The 20373-nt window shown below is 31.2% G+C and overlaps 1 protein-coding gene and 1 pseudogene across 1 annotated transcript; both read left to right on the plus strand.

The window, feature by feature from the left end:
* The first annotated feature begins 3531 nt into the window (after nt 1-3531).
* Nucleotides 3532-4682, plus strand: LOC112490908 (light-harvesting complex-like protein 3 isotype 1, chloroplastic). Its single transcript, XM_060820028.1, has 2 exons — nt 3532-3935; nt 4374-4682. The coding sequence occupies exons 1-2, from the start codon at nt 3581-3583 to the stop codon at nt 4640-4642; spliced, it is 624 nt and encodes a 207-aa protein (XP_060676011.1). The 5' UTR covers nt 3532-3580; the 3' UTR covers nt 4643-4682.
* Nucleotides 4683-8836: 4154 nt separating this feature from the next.
* On the plus strand, nt 8837-12007 carry LOC112491023 (glutamate dehydrogenase 2-like; annotated as a pseudogene).
* The last annotated feature ends 8366 nt before the right edge of the window (nt 12008-20373 follow it).

Here is a 20373-nt window from a genome sequence, read left to right on the forward strand (position 1 = left end):
AAGAACTTACAGACAGATAGGATTCGGAAAACCCATGCTTTGAAGCTGAAAAGCTCATCTTTCCCTCCCCTTTTATTTTGCCAGTGAAGTTATGAGCAGCCTATTTAATATATTATCTGCTTGGATGCTCTTTTACATGTCATCCAACTACCTATATATTGCTTTTCAAGTGAAGTTCACTTGCACTTGTTCTGCTAATCTGTTTCAATATTATGCTTTATGTCGGTTACAAAAATCATTAAGGAGCTTAATTGTTCAAAACCAAGTATGGTTTCATACATACGAGTAATTATTCGTTGTTTTTAATTGGACTAGGAAGTTTAGATAACTACAAAAGAATTTTGGTAAAAGACAAGTTAACCTGAAACTTGCTAAATTTTGTCCAGTATTTTGCACCGGTGAAAATATACAGGTGAAAACGGTGGCTCAATATGAATGTCAAAAAAACAAATTGTCTGTCTTTCCAAAATAAAAAATCAAATTCTTTTACAAATTAGCCGTTGAATGAATCAATATTCATCTATAATAATGACACAGCTGATAGCATTTTGGAACAAGACAAAGTTTCTTCCAAGCTGTTCTAACTGTGGTAAGCAGAAGATTGTAAATACAACATACTCATTCTTTATGCTTCAAAATCCCACAACAGAAGCACAAACTACATGGTTTAACCCTAGTATAAAAGCCACAAGTTCTTGCAAGATGATCTTGAACTGCAAGCACAATAGTCCAACATATTGTATAATGACACAGCCGATAGCATTTCGGAACAAGACAAAGTTTCTTCCAAGCTGTTCTAACTGTGGCAAGCAGAGGATTGTAAATACAGCATACTCATTCTTTATACTTCAAAATCCCACAAGAGAAGCACAAACTACATGGTTTAACCCCAGTATAAAAGCCACCAGTTCTTGCAAGATGTTCTTGAATTGCAAGCACAATAGTCCAACATATTGTATAAGTTGATGGCAGATTTAATTATAGCGCAATATAAGTTTCTCTTATATTCAAATCCATCCCCCATATATTTCAAAAGTAATCCAAAAATATATGGAGGAAGACATCATAAAGGCACTAGTACCTGTACATGCATCTTGATCCTGCCAGAAAGCTTGCCAGTGATAATCATACAAAGTTACTTCATTCGCTAGCCTCTTAAGTTATTGAAATCTTTGGCTCCCCTAAAGAGAATTATAGAAATGTGATGGTTGCAAATACTCCTAAGGAGATTTATCCAGCAATTTCAAGTGGAGTTATACAACTTCATGAAGATAGTTTGCAAAAAGAAAATTACTTGTATTTGAGCGTGGGACTTGGATTTGCTTTCGGCTTTTCGGGTGTACTGGCTTCTTTGATCTTTAACGTGCCTTGGAATATGGCCTTTTGTGCGTTCCTTGATAGGATTGTACTAAAGACTTCATGATGCTATGTTTTAGGAGTTGTAATTTATTTTTTGGTATGTTCATGTTTTATGTGTGTTTGTATTTGTGTGTATGGTTTTCCTTTTCTCTTTCTTTTTATTTTTTTTTTATTTTTTAGATCCTGAATTGTAATTTTGTTATGATGGTAATAGTAATAATTAGATGGTGATTATAGATAATTTTACATTTATATATTTAAACGAAAATGTTGGTGGAATAGCCATATCTATATATATTTGAAAGTCGAGCCCTTAATAGTAATAATATATTATATATATATAAACATAATATCAAGTAGCACAACTTTTCGAAGTAGTTGGTTCCCGATCTTTGGAACAAAGAGAAGGTCACCCGTGTTGCAATTTTGGACGTGGGAATCCAAAGAAGTTTCTGCAATTGATAGACTATGTGCTGCAGAAAATATATTGTATTAGCAAGGTTTGAATACAAAAGTCTCTGTTATGAAATCCACTGACAAGCTGTGCAGGAATTGGAAAGATTGAAGAAGATGTTCTCATAGTTTGCAGGTGCTTTTTCTATATAATTCTCGGGAAAATTTTGTATTTCTGTTAGACATAACATATTCCTTTCCTAGTAGCTGCTTCTACTTTCCTTGTAGAATCAGTGTCTTATGTCATTGGTATTGCAGAAGCAAGAGAGAGAAGTTTCTTGTTTATTCAGCCATATCCAGAAGCAGCCACAAATTTAGAGACTACTTTTTAGGAGCTCCATCATACCCATGGCCGTGGCTCGTAATAATTAAGATCCCAGGTGCTAATCTTCTAAATATTAACCTTTAATACATTCAGATACACTTACTAGTAGTGGTAAACGTTGTTGAACATATTGGCAATTGTCTTGGCTATTGCTTTAGCTAAAGGTGACTTGCAAGTCAAGACAATCTTCCCATGTACATTTAGTAGAGAGAAAACAGAGGGAAGAACTATTCACTTTCTTATATTCAACATTCAATAACAAAATATCATATGCAATTGCAGGGCAGGATTCAGGAGTATTTGCAACTATCACATTTCTATAATTCTCTTTAAGGGAGCCAAAGATTTCAATAATTTAAGAGGCTAGCAAAAGAAGCTACTTTGCATGATAATCATTGGCAAGCTTTCTGGCAGGATAAAGATGCAGGTAGTAGTACTACTGTCTTTATGATGTCTTCCTCCCTATATTGTTCGAATTTTTGAAATATATGATGGATGCATTTGAATATAAGAGAGAATCTTATATGGTGCTATAATAGATTGGCCATCAACTTACACAATATGTTGGACTATTAACATATTGTACATGCATTTCAAGACTTGTTGGCTTTTACAAAGGAGGTAAGCCATGTAATTTGTGCTTATCTTGGGGGATTTTGAAGCATAAAGCATACATATGTTGCATTTACAATCTCCTGCTCACCACATTTAGAGTAGCTTGGAAGAAACTTTACCTTGTTCCGAAATGCTATCAGCTGTGTCGTTATTATAGATGAATATTGATTCATTCGAGTGTTAATTTGTAAAAGAATTTGATTTCTTATATGCAGGGCTTTTGGAAAGACATACAATCTGTTTTTTTTTTTTTTTTTTTTTTTTTTTACATTCATATTGAGCCACCTTTTTCACTCGTATATTTTTACAGGTGCAAAGTACTGGATAAAATTTATCAAGTTTCAAGGTTAACCTGTCTTTTACCAAAGATTCTTTTATAGTTATTAAAACTTCCTACTCCAAATAAGGGGAAAAAATAAAAATAAAAAAAAATAAAAAAAAAATAAAAAAAAAATAAAAAAACCAATAATTACTTGTATATATGAAACTATACTTGGTTTTGAACAGTTAACTCCTTAAATGATTTTTGTAACGGACATAAAGCATAATATTGAAACAGATTAGCAGAACCAATGAAGTGAACTTCACTTGAAAAGCAATAATAGGTAGTTGGATGACAAGTAAAGGAGCATCCAAGCAGATAATATATAAAAAAGGTTGCCCATAACTTAACTGACAAAACAACAGGGGAAGATAAGCTTTTCAGCTTCAGCTTCAAAGCATGGTTTTTCCCAATCCTATCTGTCTGTAAGCTCTTTCTACAAGGAAAATAACACAAACAAAATAAAAAGGAACAAACATAGAGAAAGAAAGGTTTTAGAAATAAGGATGGCTTCCATTGCCATTTCTGCTTCACTGCAAACACTAAGCACCTCAAATAATCTCGTTATAATAAGAAAACATCCCCAATCCATTGTTGTTCGATCTTTGGGGACAAAACAGGCAACCCATGTTGTAAATTTGGACGTTGAAAGCCAAACAAATTTCAAAACAGCTGAGCAAGATAAGTCTGCCATAGAAATTGATAGACATGATGAAGCTGCAGAGAATAGATCTAAGCCGAATTCAGAGATAGAATTGTCTGGTGCGAAATTCACGGACGAGCGGTGGAAGAAGGGTACATGGGATCTAAATATGTTCGTTAAGAATGGAAAGATAGACTGGGATAGTGTCATTGTTGCAGGTTCTCTTTATATATTGTCATTCTCTGAGATTTATAAAAAGAAATTCTTCTGCTTATTAGCAATTTTAATTTGCTCTACTGTTGGCATCTGGATTGGCAAAGAAAGGTTGACGTTTGAACAATTTCAGGAACAAACAATAACCCACTTATGATTTATATATTGTCTGTTGGCGTGTGTATATATATATATATATTGCAGAAGCAAGACGAAGAAAGTTTCTTGAAGTACATCCTGAAGCATCCTCAAATGAAGTACCTGTAGTGTTCAGGAGCTCCGTAATACCATGGTGGGCATGGCTGTTGAGGTCCTATCTCTCAGAGGCTGAGCTGCTTAATGGTTTGCATTTCAAAACCCTCAACCTCTTTAACAATTAGTTTTACACTAAAATTAGTTTTAGCAACAGATTATATATGTATTCTATCTCTATGAATGCGTAGGTCGAGCTGCAATGGTGGGGTTTTTCATGGCGTATATTATAGATGCTTTGACAGGGCTTGATGTTGTTGGACAGAGTGGTAATTTCATATGCAAAGCAGGGCTGTTTGTGACTGTCACTGGTATAATTCTGTTTAAGAAAACCCAAGATTTTGATAACCTTAAAAAGCTAGCAGATGAAGCTACTTTGTATTATAAACAATGGCAATCTTCATGGCAGGATCAAGATTCAGGTACTGGCCGCTCAAACCAAACAGGACACAAAATTTAGTTGATCTTCCATGTATTATGATGCGGTGAATTGGGCTGACTAGATATCAATGGTAATTGGGCTGAATGTTACAACCACAAATGGGTTTTTTGTATGACAATTCAAAATCTGTAACTTCTACATTTCAAATAATAATAATAATAATAATAATTAAAATGTGAATGTTTTCCCAATTTATTTATTTATTTTCTTAAACGGTTACCAACAAGCATCCATATTCGGGAGGCACAGCTACCATTCTAAAGAAAAACTTATATGTAATTTTGATTACGCTAAATCACATGTGTAACGACAATCATTATTATTTATATTTAAATAATATTTATCCTTTTCAAAGTTGTATAAAAAAAATAAAATCGAAAACATAAATTAAAAAAAAAAAATTACACTTTGCACCCTTATGCATTGTTTTTTCTTTGCTTTTTTTAAAAACTCTTATATTGCACTCTAAATTATTATTTTCTATTACTTTGCTATAGTTATTAACACCATCCAAAATATAAATGAAATAGGCCCCATGTGCAAGTCCCATGCCTTATAATAAAAGGGTATTTTGGAGAAAAAAATTAGGGACAAAAATGAATAAAATTGTGAACTAATTGAAACTCATAATATCTATTGCTATATTTTAGATGTTGACTTTAATTGTATGAAAGTGATTAAAAAAAATGATTGTTTAAATTGTACTATAAGAGTTTTTAAGCTGTTGTTAAGCTTTATAGCATTGTTGTTGAATACTTTTAGCCAAGTAGTAACCATTATTTTTCTTGTCTTTTAAGTAGCATTATTGTTGAATTTTTGAACACTTTGTTGTTGTTGATTTTTTCTTTCCTCATTTTATGTGTATATTTGATATTTCCATTAGTTCACCAATAAATGGTATTACATCTGTCAGTCACTTTGTTTTCCATTTAACTCCTAATATCCACCATGATTTTCTGATTAATTATATATATATATATATATGTATGGACAATCTCTAAAAATTATTAATTACAAATGAATATTAATTTGCAAAATTGGAAGAAATTTCCAGAAATTGAAGCTTCATTGTATGATAAGCAATGGCAAGATTCCTGGCAGAATCAAGATGCAGGTAAAGCTGGCACCTCAGGGAAACGAGTCTTTCAATTTAGTTTGACTTTTTTTTGGGTCTAGTTCCTCTGTTGTTAAAATATGTTGATTGTACACAGCACTAGATGGAATTACATGTACATATACATAAAACTGGGATCCAGTCCTAATTTTTATTGATATGCAGAAAACAAAACAGGACACGAAATTTAGTTGATTTAAGAAATTTAGTTGATTTTCCATGTATTATGATGTGGTGAGTTCCTCCATTAATTGTTGGAAAATTTTGAATATACATATTATATGATAGACAGATTTTTATTTTGCAACGTTATGATAGATTTTTTATTTTTATTTTTTATTTATTTATTTTTAGTAAAAGGGATATATAATATATTGATTTGAAGGATATGACAAAAACTTATATTGGGCTATAATCAAGTTGGCCCATCGGGACTAGATATCAATGGTAATTGGGCTGAATGTTAGAACAATTAATGGGTTTTCTTTATGTCAATTCAAAATCTGTATACAACCTCCATTTTTAAAATAATAATAACGATAATTAAAATGCGAAAGTTTCCCAAGTTGTTTATTTATTTTCTAAAACAGTTAGCAACAAGTATCCATATTTGGGAGGCACAACCACCATTTTTAAAGAAAGACTTACATGTAACTTTGGTTATGATATATTATACAACGACACTCATCATTATTTATATCTAAATGATATTTATCCTTTTAAAAATTATAAACAAGAAAATTTAAAACATAAATAAAAAAAAATGAATTACACTTTACAACCCTACGCACTGTTTTTCACTCTTTCTTAAACTTTAAAACCTTTGGTGTTGCACTTTAAACTATTATTTTCTATCACTTTGCTATAATTGTTAATACCATCCACAATGAATAAAATTGTAAACTAATTGAAACTCAATATCTACTGCTATATTTTAGTCAAAACACACTATATTTTATATGTTTAGTAGCTCTTGTACAATCATACCATTTATCTGAAGTCATATGACTTGCATACAGGTGTATTCTATCCATATTTTGGATGTTGTTAACTTTAATTGTGTGAAGGTGAAAAAAACAAAAATGGTAGTTTAAAATGCACAAAAGAGTTTTTAAAGTTGGAGAAGTAAATGTGTAAAAAAATGCATATATTATAGAGATTCAAAGTATTACTTAATCATAGATAAAAATATGGGCGCATCCTTTGAGAAAAACTTACATATAATGATTATGCCATATTATCGGTGGTATGATCATTCATGATGTTCAATTTAAACCAAAAAATGTATAACTTTGTGTAACGTAAAGAATGTGAGTCACAAATGAGCTTATAAGATAAGTCTTTTAAGTATTTATTATGAATAATTTATTACAACACATGATTCCTACAACAGTGGTATACAACTTTTTCTCCCTGCTTTCGCAAAATTCTGTCCCTAACGACTGCCATTGACCTGGCAAATGGTTGGTTATATGCAATAACATTCAATGAACAACTCTATGTTGATGACTTTTGAAAAGGAAAAGACTTTTTTTCTTTTTTCCTTTTTATTTTATTTTTTATTTTATTTTATGAAAAATGTTATATATATCAAGTATTTCTGATTGAAGGCGAAATGATAACAAAATTACTTAGGTAGAAATGAATTACTTTTTCCTCCACGCTGCACCAAAGAGAGTAATACGCAATACCAATTACTAACAATGATTCAAAAAAAAAAATAAATAAATAAAAATAATAATAATAATACCTTATAGTAATTCATAGAAAAATAATACCAATTACTAAAGTATCTTTTATCTAAAGTTATATGACTTACAGATAGGTACTTTTCATTTATTTTCATTTTTTTTGGGATGTTGTTAACATTATATTAAATGCACGATGAGAGTTTTTAAAATTTGAGAGCAAAATGAAAACCAATGCGTATATTAAGATGTAAAGTATACTTAATCAAAAATAAAAATTTGAGGGCACAACACCATACCTCAAGAAAAACTTGCATATAATAGTTATGCCATATTACTTATGTAATGATCATTCATATTGTGCAACATAAACCAAAAAATTTATAACTTTTAAAAAATGTGAGTTATAAATGGGCCTTATAAAATAATTCTGCCATTAGCTTGCCAGACGCTTGATTACGCTATAACATTTAATCAATTTTTTCTTTAATTTTGGTGAATCAATTGTTTCTTTAGTTGTGAATGACTATTGGTAATTTTTGAAAAAGAAAAGAATTCACCCCCCCCCCCCCCCCAAAAAAAAAAAAAAACTTGCAGAAATTAAAACAAAAATAAAGTTAGTGTTTTGTTTGGAGGTGGCCCATTTTACCCCTTTTTTTTTTTTTTCCAAGAAAAATATTGTAACAGGTATTTCTGATTGAAGTCGAAATGATAAAAGATTAGGTTAGGTGGAAATGAATTACATTTTCCTCCATGCGTGTTTTATCACCAACAAAGAAACTAATACTTTACACAATAGCAATGACTAACAATTATTTATTTATTTTAAAACCAGATATTGTTATGGATTAACTATTTCTATATCAAATTAGTCAACTAATAACTTCAACGCTAACTTTGCAAAGTCAATACTACAACCAATAATGGACAAGCATATTGTTAGAAATTCAAATTTCATTCAAAATTTAGCTTGTAATCCTGGCCATGGGCTACTTACCAAGGAAAGGCAAGTTCTTTAAAATATTTCATTTCACAAAGGAAAAAAAAAAAAAAAAAAAAAAAAAAAAAAAAAAAAAAAGGACATGCACCTAATTTTTTCTAAGATGGTTAATTCATTTGGTAATTAGTCGTGCATATTAGTCTATTACTTGCCTAATATTGTCTTTGTTTGTTATTTAGGAACAGTCAGTGGTTCATAATTTTAAAACAAATTTGGAGCTTATTAGTTAAATTGCCATCCCCATGCTAACTCTATAGAAGTTGCACCTTTGGTAACAAATTTAGTAGATTTTTTAATCCAAAAATCAGCTTGGAATTACCGGTGCAACAAATAATGAAGTTTAAAGGATAAATGTCAAATTAAAATTTTTAAGCCTTTCTTGGAAATATTCTAAAATAAGTTCTTGTGGGATGCATGTAATAGAAGCAGCAAACCATCCAACTGATCCAGAAGCAGATGAGGTATTATTTGAAATTTCATCTGTTTTGGACTTGTATATAAAAAATATTTTGATTATGAGCTGGATGACTTTTTATTGCTGCAGATTCTTTCCAAGAATGGAGTTTTAATACTTCCTGATATATATATGCAAATGCTGGTCGTATGACAGTCAGCTATTTTGAGTGGGTTCACACTACAACATATACGAGATTTTATAGCTTACGATTAAAAATGAAAATGCTATTACTAATATAAAACAATGGCATTTTTAATCAATTCATTTTCAAATGCTATGAATATACTTAAATAACATTTTTAAATGCTATCAAATATACTTAACATATCATTTATAGTTGCTATTAAATTGATTACTATACAAGAAAATTCTAATACAATGACACTTATTTTAGCATCAATTTAATCCAACATGTCACAAATTAAATATTATAACTAAGGTGAATAAGCCATAAGAAAATACAAATGAGTCCACACTAATTTTAGACTTTCATAACTGCTAATAATTTATCCTTTCTAAATCAGCTTCCGCATGAAATAAAAAATTAAGATAGAGTAATACTACTAAGGAGGAGAATAATATGAGTACAAATATATATAGAATAAATAATAAATATAATATTTGGTTTGTAATTTGAGCTCTAATAAACAACATAAGACCCTATATACTTGATTCATATTCCCTATAACAAGCACTCTACATGTTTTACATCTACTTCAATATCTTCTCCTACACTCTTTAAAGATTCAAATTTCTTTTTCAAATTGTTTATCTATTCATCAACCCTTTGGTTTTTTTTTATTTTTTTTATTTTTTTAATATGTTCATCAATCCTTTAGTTACATTATATTTATGTCATTTCTATCAGTGTCACTAATTTATTAAATGTCATTAAATAAATTATTTTATAATATTTTAAAGTGTCATTGGATTATTATTTTTGAAGCAAAGTTTTTCTTTTTAATCTTGTTAGTTGTATAAAAAGAAAAATAATATCAATTGAAGTTGTTAATTATCCAAAACAAAAAATTAAGATTTTTTTTCCAAAATTATTTCCTATTTAAACAAAATTCTTTCCAAAATTTTAAAAATAATGTCATTTCTATTCTACCACTGTCGTTGTTGGCTTCAACTATGGTTCTCTTGGTACTCGTTTCTTAAATAAACTTCTTACTTGGATTTTTTTATTTTTTTTCAAAATTCTAAAGCAAATTGTGAAAATATATATAATTATTATGTTTCTATTTCTATTATTTATTTTTATGGAATTTTGATATACTCAGCTGGGGATGGCAAGCTCTTTGGAAACGTTATGTGGGAAAGCTTTGGGTGCCAAGAAGTATTATATGTTATACATATGCAGGGTTCGTGGACTGTTCTATTTATTTGCTGTGCTTTGCTTTTACCTATGTATTTCTCTGTCTCTTGCTGTGATCTCTGCTTTTACCTCTGTGTTTCTCTACCTCTCCAGTTCTAAAGCTTATAGGACAGCTTTTGTTTTTTTGTTACTTGCAGGTTGTTTAGGAAGAGCAATAAAAGATGGAATCATTAATGAGGATTATCTTTTTGCAATTGTTGTTGTCATTTGGGTTACTAGATCAAGATTGAAAGATCGTTTTGTAATTGTTGCAGATGTAGGAGAGAAACTTGGTTGTGTAAATCTTTTTTTTTTTTTTTTTCTCTCATATGTGTAGATAATTTGGATTATCATATGTACTTTTGTTTATCTTTTGAATGCTTGATAACAATCTATTAAAGAAATCAATTATAAATTTTTATTATTTGTTTATCTTTTTTTATAATTATTGTTTTTCATTATTATCAACTTTAAATTTAAGATAACTTTCACTAAAAAAAAAAAAAAGAACCTAGGTGCTGTCGATTAAATTCATAAAACGTAATGAAAGTATTATTAAAATTAAATTTGAAATCCTCTTATAGATTATGAAATTAATTTTTAGTTAAAATGATTTAAATTATTATTATTATTATTATTATATTTTTTTAGTTACATTTGAGAACAAGCGTAATCATATTTTTTGGTATTTTTAAATTTTTATATTAAAATTAATATTTAAAATTCAATTTAATATCATTAATCATTTTTCTGACATTTTCAAATGTCGTTAGTTGTCTTTTTAGAGATGTTTTTAATTGTCACTATAATTTTTAGTGATATTTATAATGATTATCATTAGCTAATTAAATGTTACTATAGTCTAACTTTAGTAACATTTTAAAATGTCATAAATTTATTTTTTTGTTATCGTGACATAGCATTTTCGAATGCTATGAAATCTATTTAAAATATATTTTTAAATGCTATAAAATATACTTAAGATAGCATATTAAATGCCATAACATAACATTTATAACTATTTTCAAACACATAATAGCATAGGATTAATGCTATTAAATGATTATTTATAGTATTTAGTATGACATTTCAAAAATGCTATTAAAAAGTTGGACTTTTTATAACATGGGTTGTCATGACATTTCTAAAAATGCAATTATATGTCTTTTATAGCACTTTTGACATGCTATAAAAAATAATATTTGGCGTAGTGTCAGGTAACTAGGACCAGAAGAACTTTGTTATATAATAAACTGTAGAAAGGCCAATCTTCATTAGTTAAAAAAAAAAAAATTCTGATTAATTCTATGTAGACATACTAATCTGTTTCTCAAACATGGCTTGCATGCTAATTTTCAGTTTGTTATTGTGTTGCAATTGAGTTTTAGGTGTTAGCCTAACACATTTCAATTTCGACCTAATTTTCAGAACATTCAAGGTTTTACGTGGGATGAGGAGAAGGTCAATGCAGAGCTTCAGAGGTACATGACGAAGGTCAATGCAAAGCTTCAAAGGTACATGACCAAAGCATTCCATAACATCAAGAACATGTGCAAGACACATGATGGTAATCGCAGAATGGGTGTAAATCGAGTAGCTCGTGCCACACTTTTAAGGGGTTGGGAAGCTTGAAGATGTTCTATCAGCATGTTGCATTTCTTATCTCCTGCTTGTTTTGAGACATATGCCTGATCATAGTCCCCACAATTACACGGCTTGAAGAAATTCTGGATTAGAAATTATATCAATTGTGTCATTTTAAGACAAATGTCAATTCATTTTGGGGTCAGTTTCCATAAAAGAATTTGATTTCATATACGTAAATATTTCTGGAAAGATAAAGAATAATTTCTTATTTGACTTTCACATTTAGACAACAGTTCCTCATACTATAATGCACTTATTCATTATACATTGTTTGCCTTTTACAGTTTCTACAAGATTATTGAGACTTCCTAAATAATTATTGATATAATGAAACAAACTATAATTGGTTTGCACAAGCTCTTCAATAATTAATTGTTGTGAAATCAAAATATTATTAGTCATCAACTGATAAGAAATTTTGATAATGAACTACCGAACTAGCTCTCCAAATTAAATATATAAATTAACTGGATTAGTGCAAGTGAACTTCAAAAACTTACAAAGGGAGCCGGATGACATATAAAGGTACATGCTAGTAGAGAATGGATAAAATGGCTCATCTATCTATAAGGAAAAAACATAAAAAGGAAATAAAAAGAACAAAAACAGAGACTGGATTAAGATCAAAGGAAATAATGATTTATTTTTAAACAAGTTCAGTAAACTGTGCCTCAATGATACGCCTAAACATGGTACCTACTCTATCCCTCACCATAAGAGTTCATAGACGAACAGTTTATAAACTTTTTTTTTTCTTTTTTTTTTTTTTGGAATAGTGTATGTCCTCCTCCATCATTCATGCAATTTGATTTTTCCTTGATGGAGAAGCATATTAGAAAACTGGATTTTCTACATGAAATATCATCCTATTTGTAACATCCCATCCCAAAGTATGCCGAAAATTTGTCAAGTTGATCGAAGTTGATCGGGTTTGACCATCCTTGATCGAGAAAAATCAAACTTTGACTTTTTGACTCAACAAGAATTCTAGGTTGACCAAGGTACCGTTACGAAGTACGCATCGACCCGATTTCATAGACTAGTAGAATGTAAAAAACAGAGCTACGATTTGAAAGTTATGAACAAAACAAGTTAAGGTCTGAACTGTCCGAGGGTGCTGGAGTTGACTTTTTATTCTTACAAATTTGAGCTTTGAATCATGCATGGTTGTAAAGTACTCATCGATATGAGTTCATAGACTTGTGGCAAGCCTAATTTAGACATTTCGTTGAAGAGTTATGGACCTATAAAATTTTCCGAATATCATATTATTTTAATATTATTTTTAAACATATTAACAATATGTGCCACGTGTCAAAAATCAAGCCAACTCGTGAGTGCAGAGTGGCATCCATAGGAGGCTTTTTGATCGGGTGAAAACGTGTGAGGTGGAAGGAGGAGAGGTAGGAGAGAGAAAGAGAGAGAAAAAAGGGGGAGGACCAGCTTTATGCCGTTGACCACCTCTTGGCCCCCATTAAGCCACACGCACCACCCTACCAGCACCGACTCCTCATTTCCAGCCGGTCACCCAAATTTCATGGCTAGATCACCGACGACGCACCCGGATCGAGGCATTTTTTGGTGATGGCCCGTTTTCCTTCTCCGACCGATTTATCCCAAAACAGACCTTCATTTGCCTCATCGCCGATCCCATTAGCTTACCCATCATTAGATCTACCTCCCCACCAAAAATCACAACCAGTGGCCACGGGACACGCCGCCGGCAGTGATGGTTTCAGGTGACTACGTGGCTCGTCAGAAAACTTGATTTCGGTGAGTTCCTGATCACACTGCCCACCTTTTCCCACTAATCCGAACCCCTTGAACCCAAATCCAAGCTTGGTTTCCTCCAATTCATGGTAGTTTGTGAGATCCAAGGACCTAAAGTCTGAAACCTTCCCGACGTCTGATCTCCCGGAGGTAAGATTCAATCCATGATCCTCGTATAGTAAGCTTCGATTTGGTTTATCATTTGTAAATTTTGGTTAACGTTTGTATTAAATCCTCTGGGTAACCATGCATAATTTACCTAACTAAATTATTAATTTAATCAGTTTTGTGTATTATTGATATTTTAGGAGTACGTGTGAATTATGAAATCGATCCTATGGAGAATCTTGATTGAATTGCGTGCTCGAGGTGAGTGACCCACTTTCAAAATTATTTTGGGTTGATAAATTGTATATATTTTGTGTTGATTATATATTTGGAAATTATATTTTATGTGTTAAATATTTAATAAATTTATATTTGGGAATTTTGATGCCAAAATTGAATGAATTATAATTATTTGTGCGTTAAGAAATATTTTGATTTCAAGAATTTTATGGATTTGGGATTTTGTTAATAATTGTTAAATTTTATTGTTGGAATATTGTGTAATTAGAAATTTTTTCATGTGAATTTTAGTATATGTTTAATATTTGAAGGAATTTCCATTTAATTTTACAATGCCAATTTATGATGGTTTTAATATATGTGTCGTTGCCAAAAATATATTTGGGATTTTAAAAGAATTATGGTTTTTGAATTTTAATTAATTATTATTATGTTGAATGTTAAATTTATGGTGCATGATTGTATGAATTTAATTATATATAGATTTCATGTGATTATAATGTTATTTTGATTTAAATGGATTTTTAAGGATTCGAGGAAACTATTGTTTTAAATTATTGTATTTCAAATATATTTATGTATTGAAATATTAAAGGCTTGGCCTTATACCATTGTAAATTTGGTATATTTAAATGGATGGATTTGAAATTGTTGGATTTTAAATGATGGAATTATGGTGATGGTTAAAAAGAAATGTGGGTTTGGGAAGAGGTATTAAAGCCAATGATATTTATGAGATTTCAATATTTGGGAAAATATTTGGTTTTATGATTTACGAGCTTTTAGATGCACCATATACTACCGGTGTTCTGTATTGTATATGTGATATGATTACCGCGCATGTGGATGTGGTTAGCGTGTAGGTAGATATGATTAGCGCACAGGTAATTTATGGGATTGTCCTGTGATTGCCATCGGATTGAGGGTAGACAAGTTTGATATTGGCTATAGCCACTCCCCTCCATGGCCAGAACGCCTGTTAGCAGCAGCGCTGTGGGACGCTAAGCGACCGTATGCCAGTTTCTCTCTTTAACCTCATGTCTGACGGTGCTTGAGATGCTGAATACTGTCGGCGCCACTAGTATATAGTTTGGTGCATCAAATGGTTTTCCCGACATGATTTTCAAACATAAAATATTTTAAAATTGTATTCAAATTAAAGTGTATTTAATATCGTTTTTATTATTTATTTAAATTTAAATTTTTACACAAATTTTATAAAAATGTTATCGTGATTTTATTACCTATTCTCATTAATGTTTTAAAAGGTATTTGCCTTGATTTTATCATTTAAATTGATTTGGTATTTTAAATTATATTCTATTATAATTTATTTTATTTTTACCTTATATTTTAAATGGATATTTTAGATTGTTTAAAATAATTGTTTTAGTAATTAATTGATCTATTCTATTTGTTTAAATACTTCTTGAATTATTTTAATATGAATTTTATTGTGATTTTTGTATTATTTGTTTATGATATTTCATTTACCATTTAGTAATTGATATGAAAATTATTTTTATTTATAATTCTATTATTATTTCCATTATAATTTTTGGATCTTTAAATTATTGCATTTTAATTGCAATTTATTTGACCAATTATTTTCTTAATTTTTGGGGTATGCACATATTGTGTTTTGTGAAAATGTTTTTAAAAGGGAAATATTTTCAACTGAGTGGACTGTGAGGGTTTTAAGAGAAAGTGTTATTTTCAACTACTTATTATTTATTATTAATTAGTCAAGTTTATCTTATCGTTATATTATGATTATGATTATTATTATTATTATTGTGTAGTAGTTAGGATCACTCAATGAGATGATCAGCATTTCACACTTTTAAATTCGTTCCTCTAGATTCAAGTTAGTAGATGTTGATCGTCCGAGGCGAGCTCGATGTGTTGGTTGGTTGCCAAATTCCAAGAAGCTTTTCGTTCTTTTCCTTCCATAATATTTCTTTCTACTTCATGTTGTATTAATTCTTATACTTTGAATTTTATAAAAATGCTCTGCATACTATTGGATGTATTTATTTTATGGATTGGTTCCCTGTTATTTATTTGAAGTGCTGTAAACTTATGGAAACAACTTGTAGTAAGGTGAGAGCAATAAGGTGGTGTATATAGAAGTGTGTTTTTCTGTGCAGGAAATTTTGTAGTAAGTCATACCCTTACGGGAGATCCTGTCGGATTTTCCATTGGAAGATTCAGTGGTGTTTTCCTAGGATGAGGACTTGTCTAGGGTTTCGGTGAGGAATTTTGGATGGGTCCTAACACTATTCATAGAACTTGTCAATGACAGTGGTCCAAACTCCCGAAAGTGATTACTGAAGAAAATGTTCTATACAAATTTCCATAGACCAAGCTTATTAGTGGAAATGGCTGAAGCTTTGTAAACTTGTGGATCGGTTCCAGTTTTAGTCATTCACTCCCATCAAAAAATGGAGGAAAAGTATTGTCCCGAGTCTCTAAACCCTGATTGGGTGTGTAAGATTTGCAAATCCTGTGAAAATGCAAGAGCAAATGTTAGTCATCCGCAATTGTCCTACATACCAAATACTCCTTTGGACTATACAGGAGTCCAAATCAAGTGACTAAGGAAGAAAAAACATTATGACAAATTTTCTACAGAAGAAGTTTCGTGGAAATATATGGTTGAAGCTTTATAAACTTGTGGACCATATTTAGTCATTCACTCGCATCTAGAAAATGAAGAAAAGTCTGTCATCTCTCAATTATGGAGGAACTTTGGCATTGACCATAACATTAATTACATTGACTTGTTAATGGAATCTCATTAGTTGAGCTTAATTTTAGATTGGGATGTCAATATAAATTCATGATATTGCAACCCCTGTTACTTATACTTTACTCATATAACATGCACAATTGCTACCATTAGCGCTACAAGTTTCTGCAATGCAAACACAGATAAGCTTTGCAAAAAGAGTGAGAGGCAAGCTCTACTGAGATTTAAGGAGGATCTCAAAGATCCCATGAACAACCTTTCTGATTGGGTTGGCAATGGAGATTGTTGCAGCTAGACCAGTGTTGATTGCGATAACTCAATCGGTTATGTCCATGGGCTCCATGTTAGTTCTCACAACTTTAATTACTCTTCCGACTATAATTCTGTTATGGGATATGGGTTGGGTGATAAGATAAATCCATCTTTGTTAGAATTGAAGCATCTCAAACACTTGGACCTAAGTAGAAACAATAGTAAAGGGATTTGAATCCTAGCTTCATTGGTTCTATTCAAAGTTTAATATATTTTAACCTCTCTTATTCTGGATTTGGAGGAATAATCTCTCATCAGCTAGGAAATCTCTGAAGTCTTCGCTATCTGAATTTTGCAAAATCTTATTTATATGATTTGAAGGTTGAGAACCTTCAATGGATTTCTGGCCTTTCTTCGCTGCAGTACCTGGAGATGTCAGGGAACGATCTCACCAAAGCATATGATTGGTTTCAAGTGATAAACGTGGTCCCTTCTTTGGAAAAGTTAAACTTGTCTGATTGTCGACTCCACTATTAGTTTGCTCCTCTATCTGTCATAAACTCCACATCATCACTTGTTACCCTTGATCTTTCTGACAACTACAACTTAGGCCCTTTGATGGCGATAGGGCTATTCAGTCTCACAAATTTAGAATCCCTTTATCTCCAAGCAAATAATTTCAAAGGACCAATTCCATCTGGTCTTACCAATTGGACTCATCTCAAACTTCTTGACATGTCTGAGAATTCATTCATTTCTATCATCCCACCATGGATGTTTGGTTTTAAACATTTCGAGTACCTTGATCTTTCTTCCACAGTTTTGAAGGGATTCCAAGTGCCATTGGAAACTTGTCATCATTAACACCACTCTTCAATTGTCACATAATTAACTTGAAGGGAAATTACCAAACTCATTGGGAAGCCTTTGCAAATTAAAGGAACTTTCACTTGACAATAACAATTTCAACGGAGCAGTATCGAAAATTTTTAGAAGATTTTCCAGGTGCATAATTGATGCTTTAGAGGTGTTAGATTTGGGCGCAAACCAACTCTCAGGTCAACTCATAAAGTCTCTAGGAAAACTGTCAAGCCTACAATATTTTGATATTTCTGATAACCAATTAAATGGAAATTTTCCTGAAAATGTTGGTCAACTTGTAAATCTAAAATTGCTGAATATATCTCATAATTTGTTCGAAGGTGGGGTTTTTGAAAATGTTGGTCAACTCATAAATCTAAAATCGGTGGATATATCTTATAATTTGTTCGAAAATGGGGTTTTTGAAAATGTTGGTCAACTCATAAATCTAGAATTGTTGGATATATCTCATAATTCGTTAGAAGGTGTGGGTTCTGAAGTTAACTTTATTAATCTTACAAGACTGAAGGTGTTTTATGCAAATAAAAACTCATTGACAATGAAGTCCTTACTGGCTTCCTCCTTTTCAACTTGAAAGGTTGAATCTGAATGATTGGCATTTGGGCCAACAACTATCCCACTGGATTTGATGGTAAGAAAATTTGTTGGAGTTAGAAATATCCAATACTGGAATTTCAGGTATCATTCCCTCTTGGTTTTGTAACTTTTCTTTTCAACTAGGTTATCTAAATCTTTCTCACAATAAGTTTTGTTGTGATCCTTTGATCACGAAAGACACACAAAACCAATACAGAAAAATAAAGAGAGATAAAAGGCACAAAAATTGAGAAGAAAAAGTTATATTATTTACTATGAAACTTATACACAAAAAACTTCTCTCAGCCTCTCTCAAGAACCTATATTTTCTATATTGGTGTTATGTGATAAAAGACTGAAAATGAGCATCTATTTATAATGCTCTTTTTAGGGTTTCTAGAGTTGAAACCCTAATGGGCTTAGGCTTTAGGAGATAAAAGGCTGGACCCCCACAAGTTTCACGGGGAGTTTCTGTGTACAAATCAATCTTGGTCAACAATTGATCTTAGTTTTAACCAATTCAATGGTTTGCTACCACCTATCTTCGAAAATGCTATTCGTAGATTTTTCCAATAAGTCATTTTCTGGATCAGTCTATCACTTTTTGTATGATAAGAAGGACTTTTTGAATTCAATGTATGTTGACCTGGGGAATAATATGCTCTTTGGAAAAATTCCAAAGTGTTGGATGAAATGGGAAAGCTTGGAGATTTTAAATCTTCAAAACAACAATTTGTCTGGGGTTATTTCTAGCTGTATGGGATATTTGACAGGCCTTTGCTGGTTGCAATTGTGCAATAATAATTTGCATGGTAAAATTCCTTTGTCCTTGCGAAAGTGTATAAACTTGGATGAGATACCTAAGTTGATATGGATAAGTTTATGATGTTTGGTGGTTCTTAATCTTCATTCAAATACATTTCATGGTGAATTCCTTTGGAATTTTGTTCTCATGTACATCTTCAAATACTGGATCTTTCATATAATAATTTCTCAGGAACAGTACCAAGATGTTTCTATAATTTGAGTGCTTTGATCACCTTGCCAAATTCAGTTTCCCCCTCTTTGACTTTCATATATAACCAAGTATGACTCATTGGCGGAAGTAGCAGTGGTGACAAAAGGGAGGGAAGTTGAATACAACAGTGTGCTTAATTTGGAAAAAGCATGGATCTTTCGAGCAACGATATTTATGGGGAGATCCCCATGGATCTAACTAGCCTTCAATTGCAAACACTGAATTTGTCAAACAATCTTTTAGTTGGAAAAATTCTACCAAAGATTGGTGACACGAGATGGCTAGAATCTCTGGATCTGTTGACAAACCATCTATCTGGCCCAATACCTCCAAGCATCTCCAATTTAACTTTTCTAAGTTACTTGAATTTGTCTTACAACAATTTCACCGGACCCATTCCAACAAGTACTCAGCATCAAAGCTTCAGTCAATCCAGCTTTATCAGTACTCAACTTTGCAAACCTCCCCTTCAACAAAATTGCTCAGTAAGTGTTCCGCCAATTCCCCATGGAGATAAACAAGGTGATGATGAAGATGGTTTACAAAAAGAAAATTACTTGTATTTGACCTTGGGACTTGGATTTGCTTTCGGCTTTTATGGCATACTGGCTTCTTTGCTCTTTAACGTGCCTTGGAATAGGGCCTTCTGTGCGTTCCTAAATAGGATTGTACTAAGACTTTATGGTGCTATGTTTTAGGAGTTGTTGTAATTTATGTTTTGGTATGTTCATGTTTTATGTGTGTTTGTGCTTGTGTGTATGGTTTTCTTTTTCTTCTTTCTTTTTTTTTAATTATTTTTTAAATTCCTGAATTGTAATTTTGTTCTTATGGCAATCAATTAGATGGTGATTATAAATAATTTGACTTTTATATATTTAAACGAAAATG

Source organism: Ziziphus jujuba, chromosome 8 (genome assembly GCF_031755915.1).
Source record: "Ziziphus jujuba cultivar Dongzao chromosome 8, ASM3175591v1".
NCBI classification, from domain to species: domain Eukaryota; kingdom Viridiplantae; phylum Streptophyta; class Magnoliopsida; order Rosales; family Rhamnaceae; genus Ziziphus; species Ziziphus jujuba.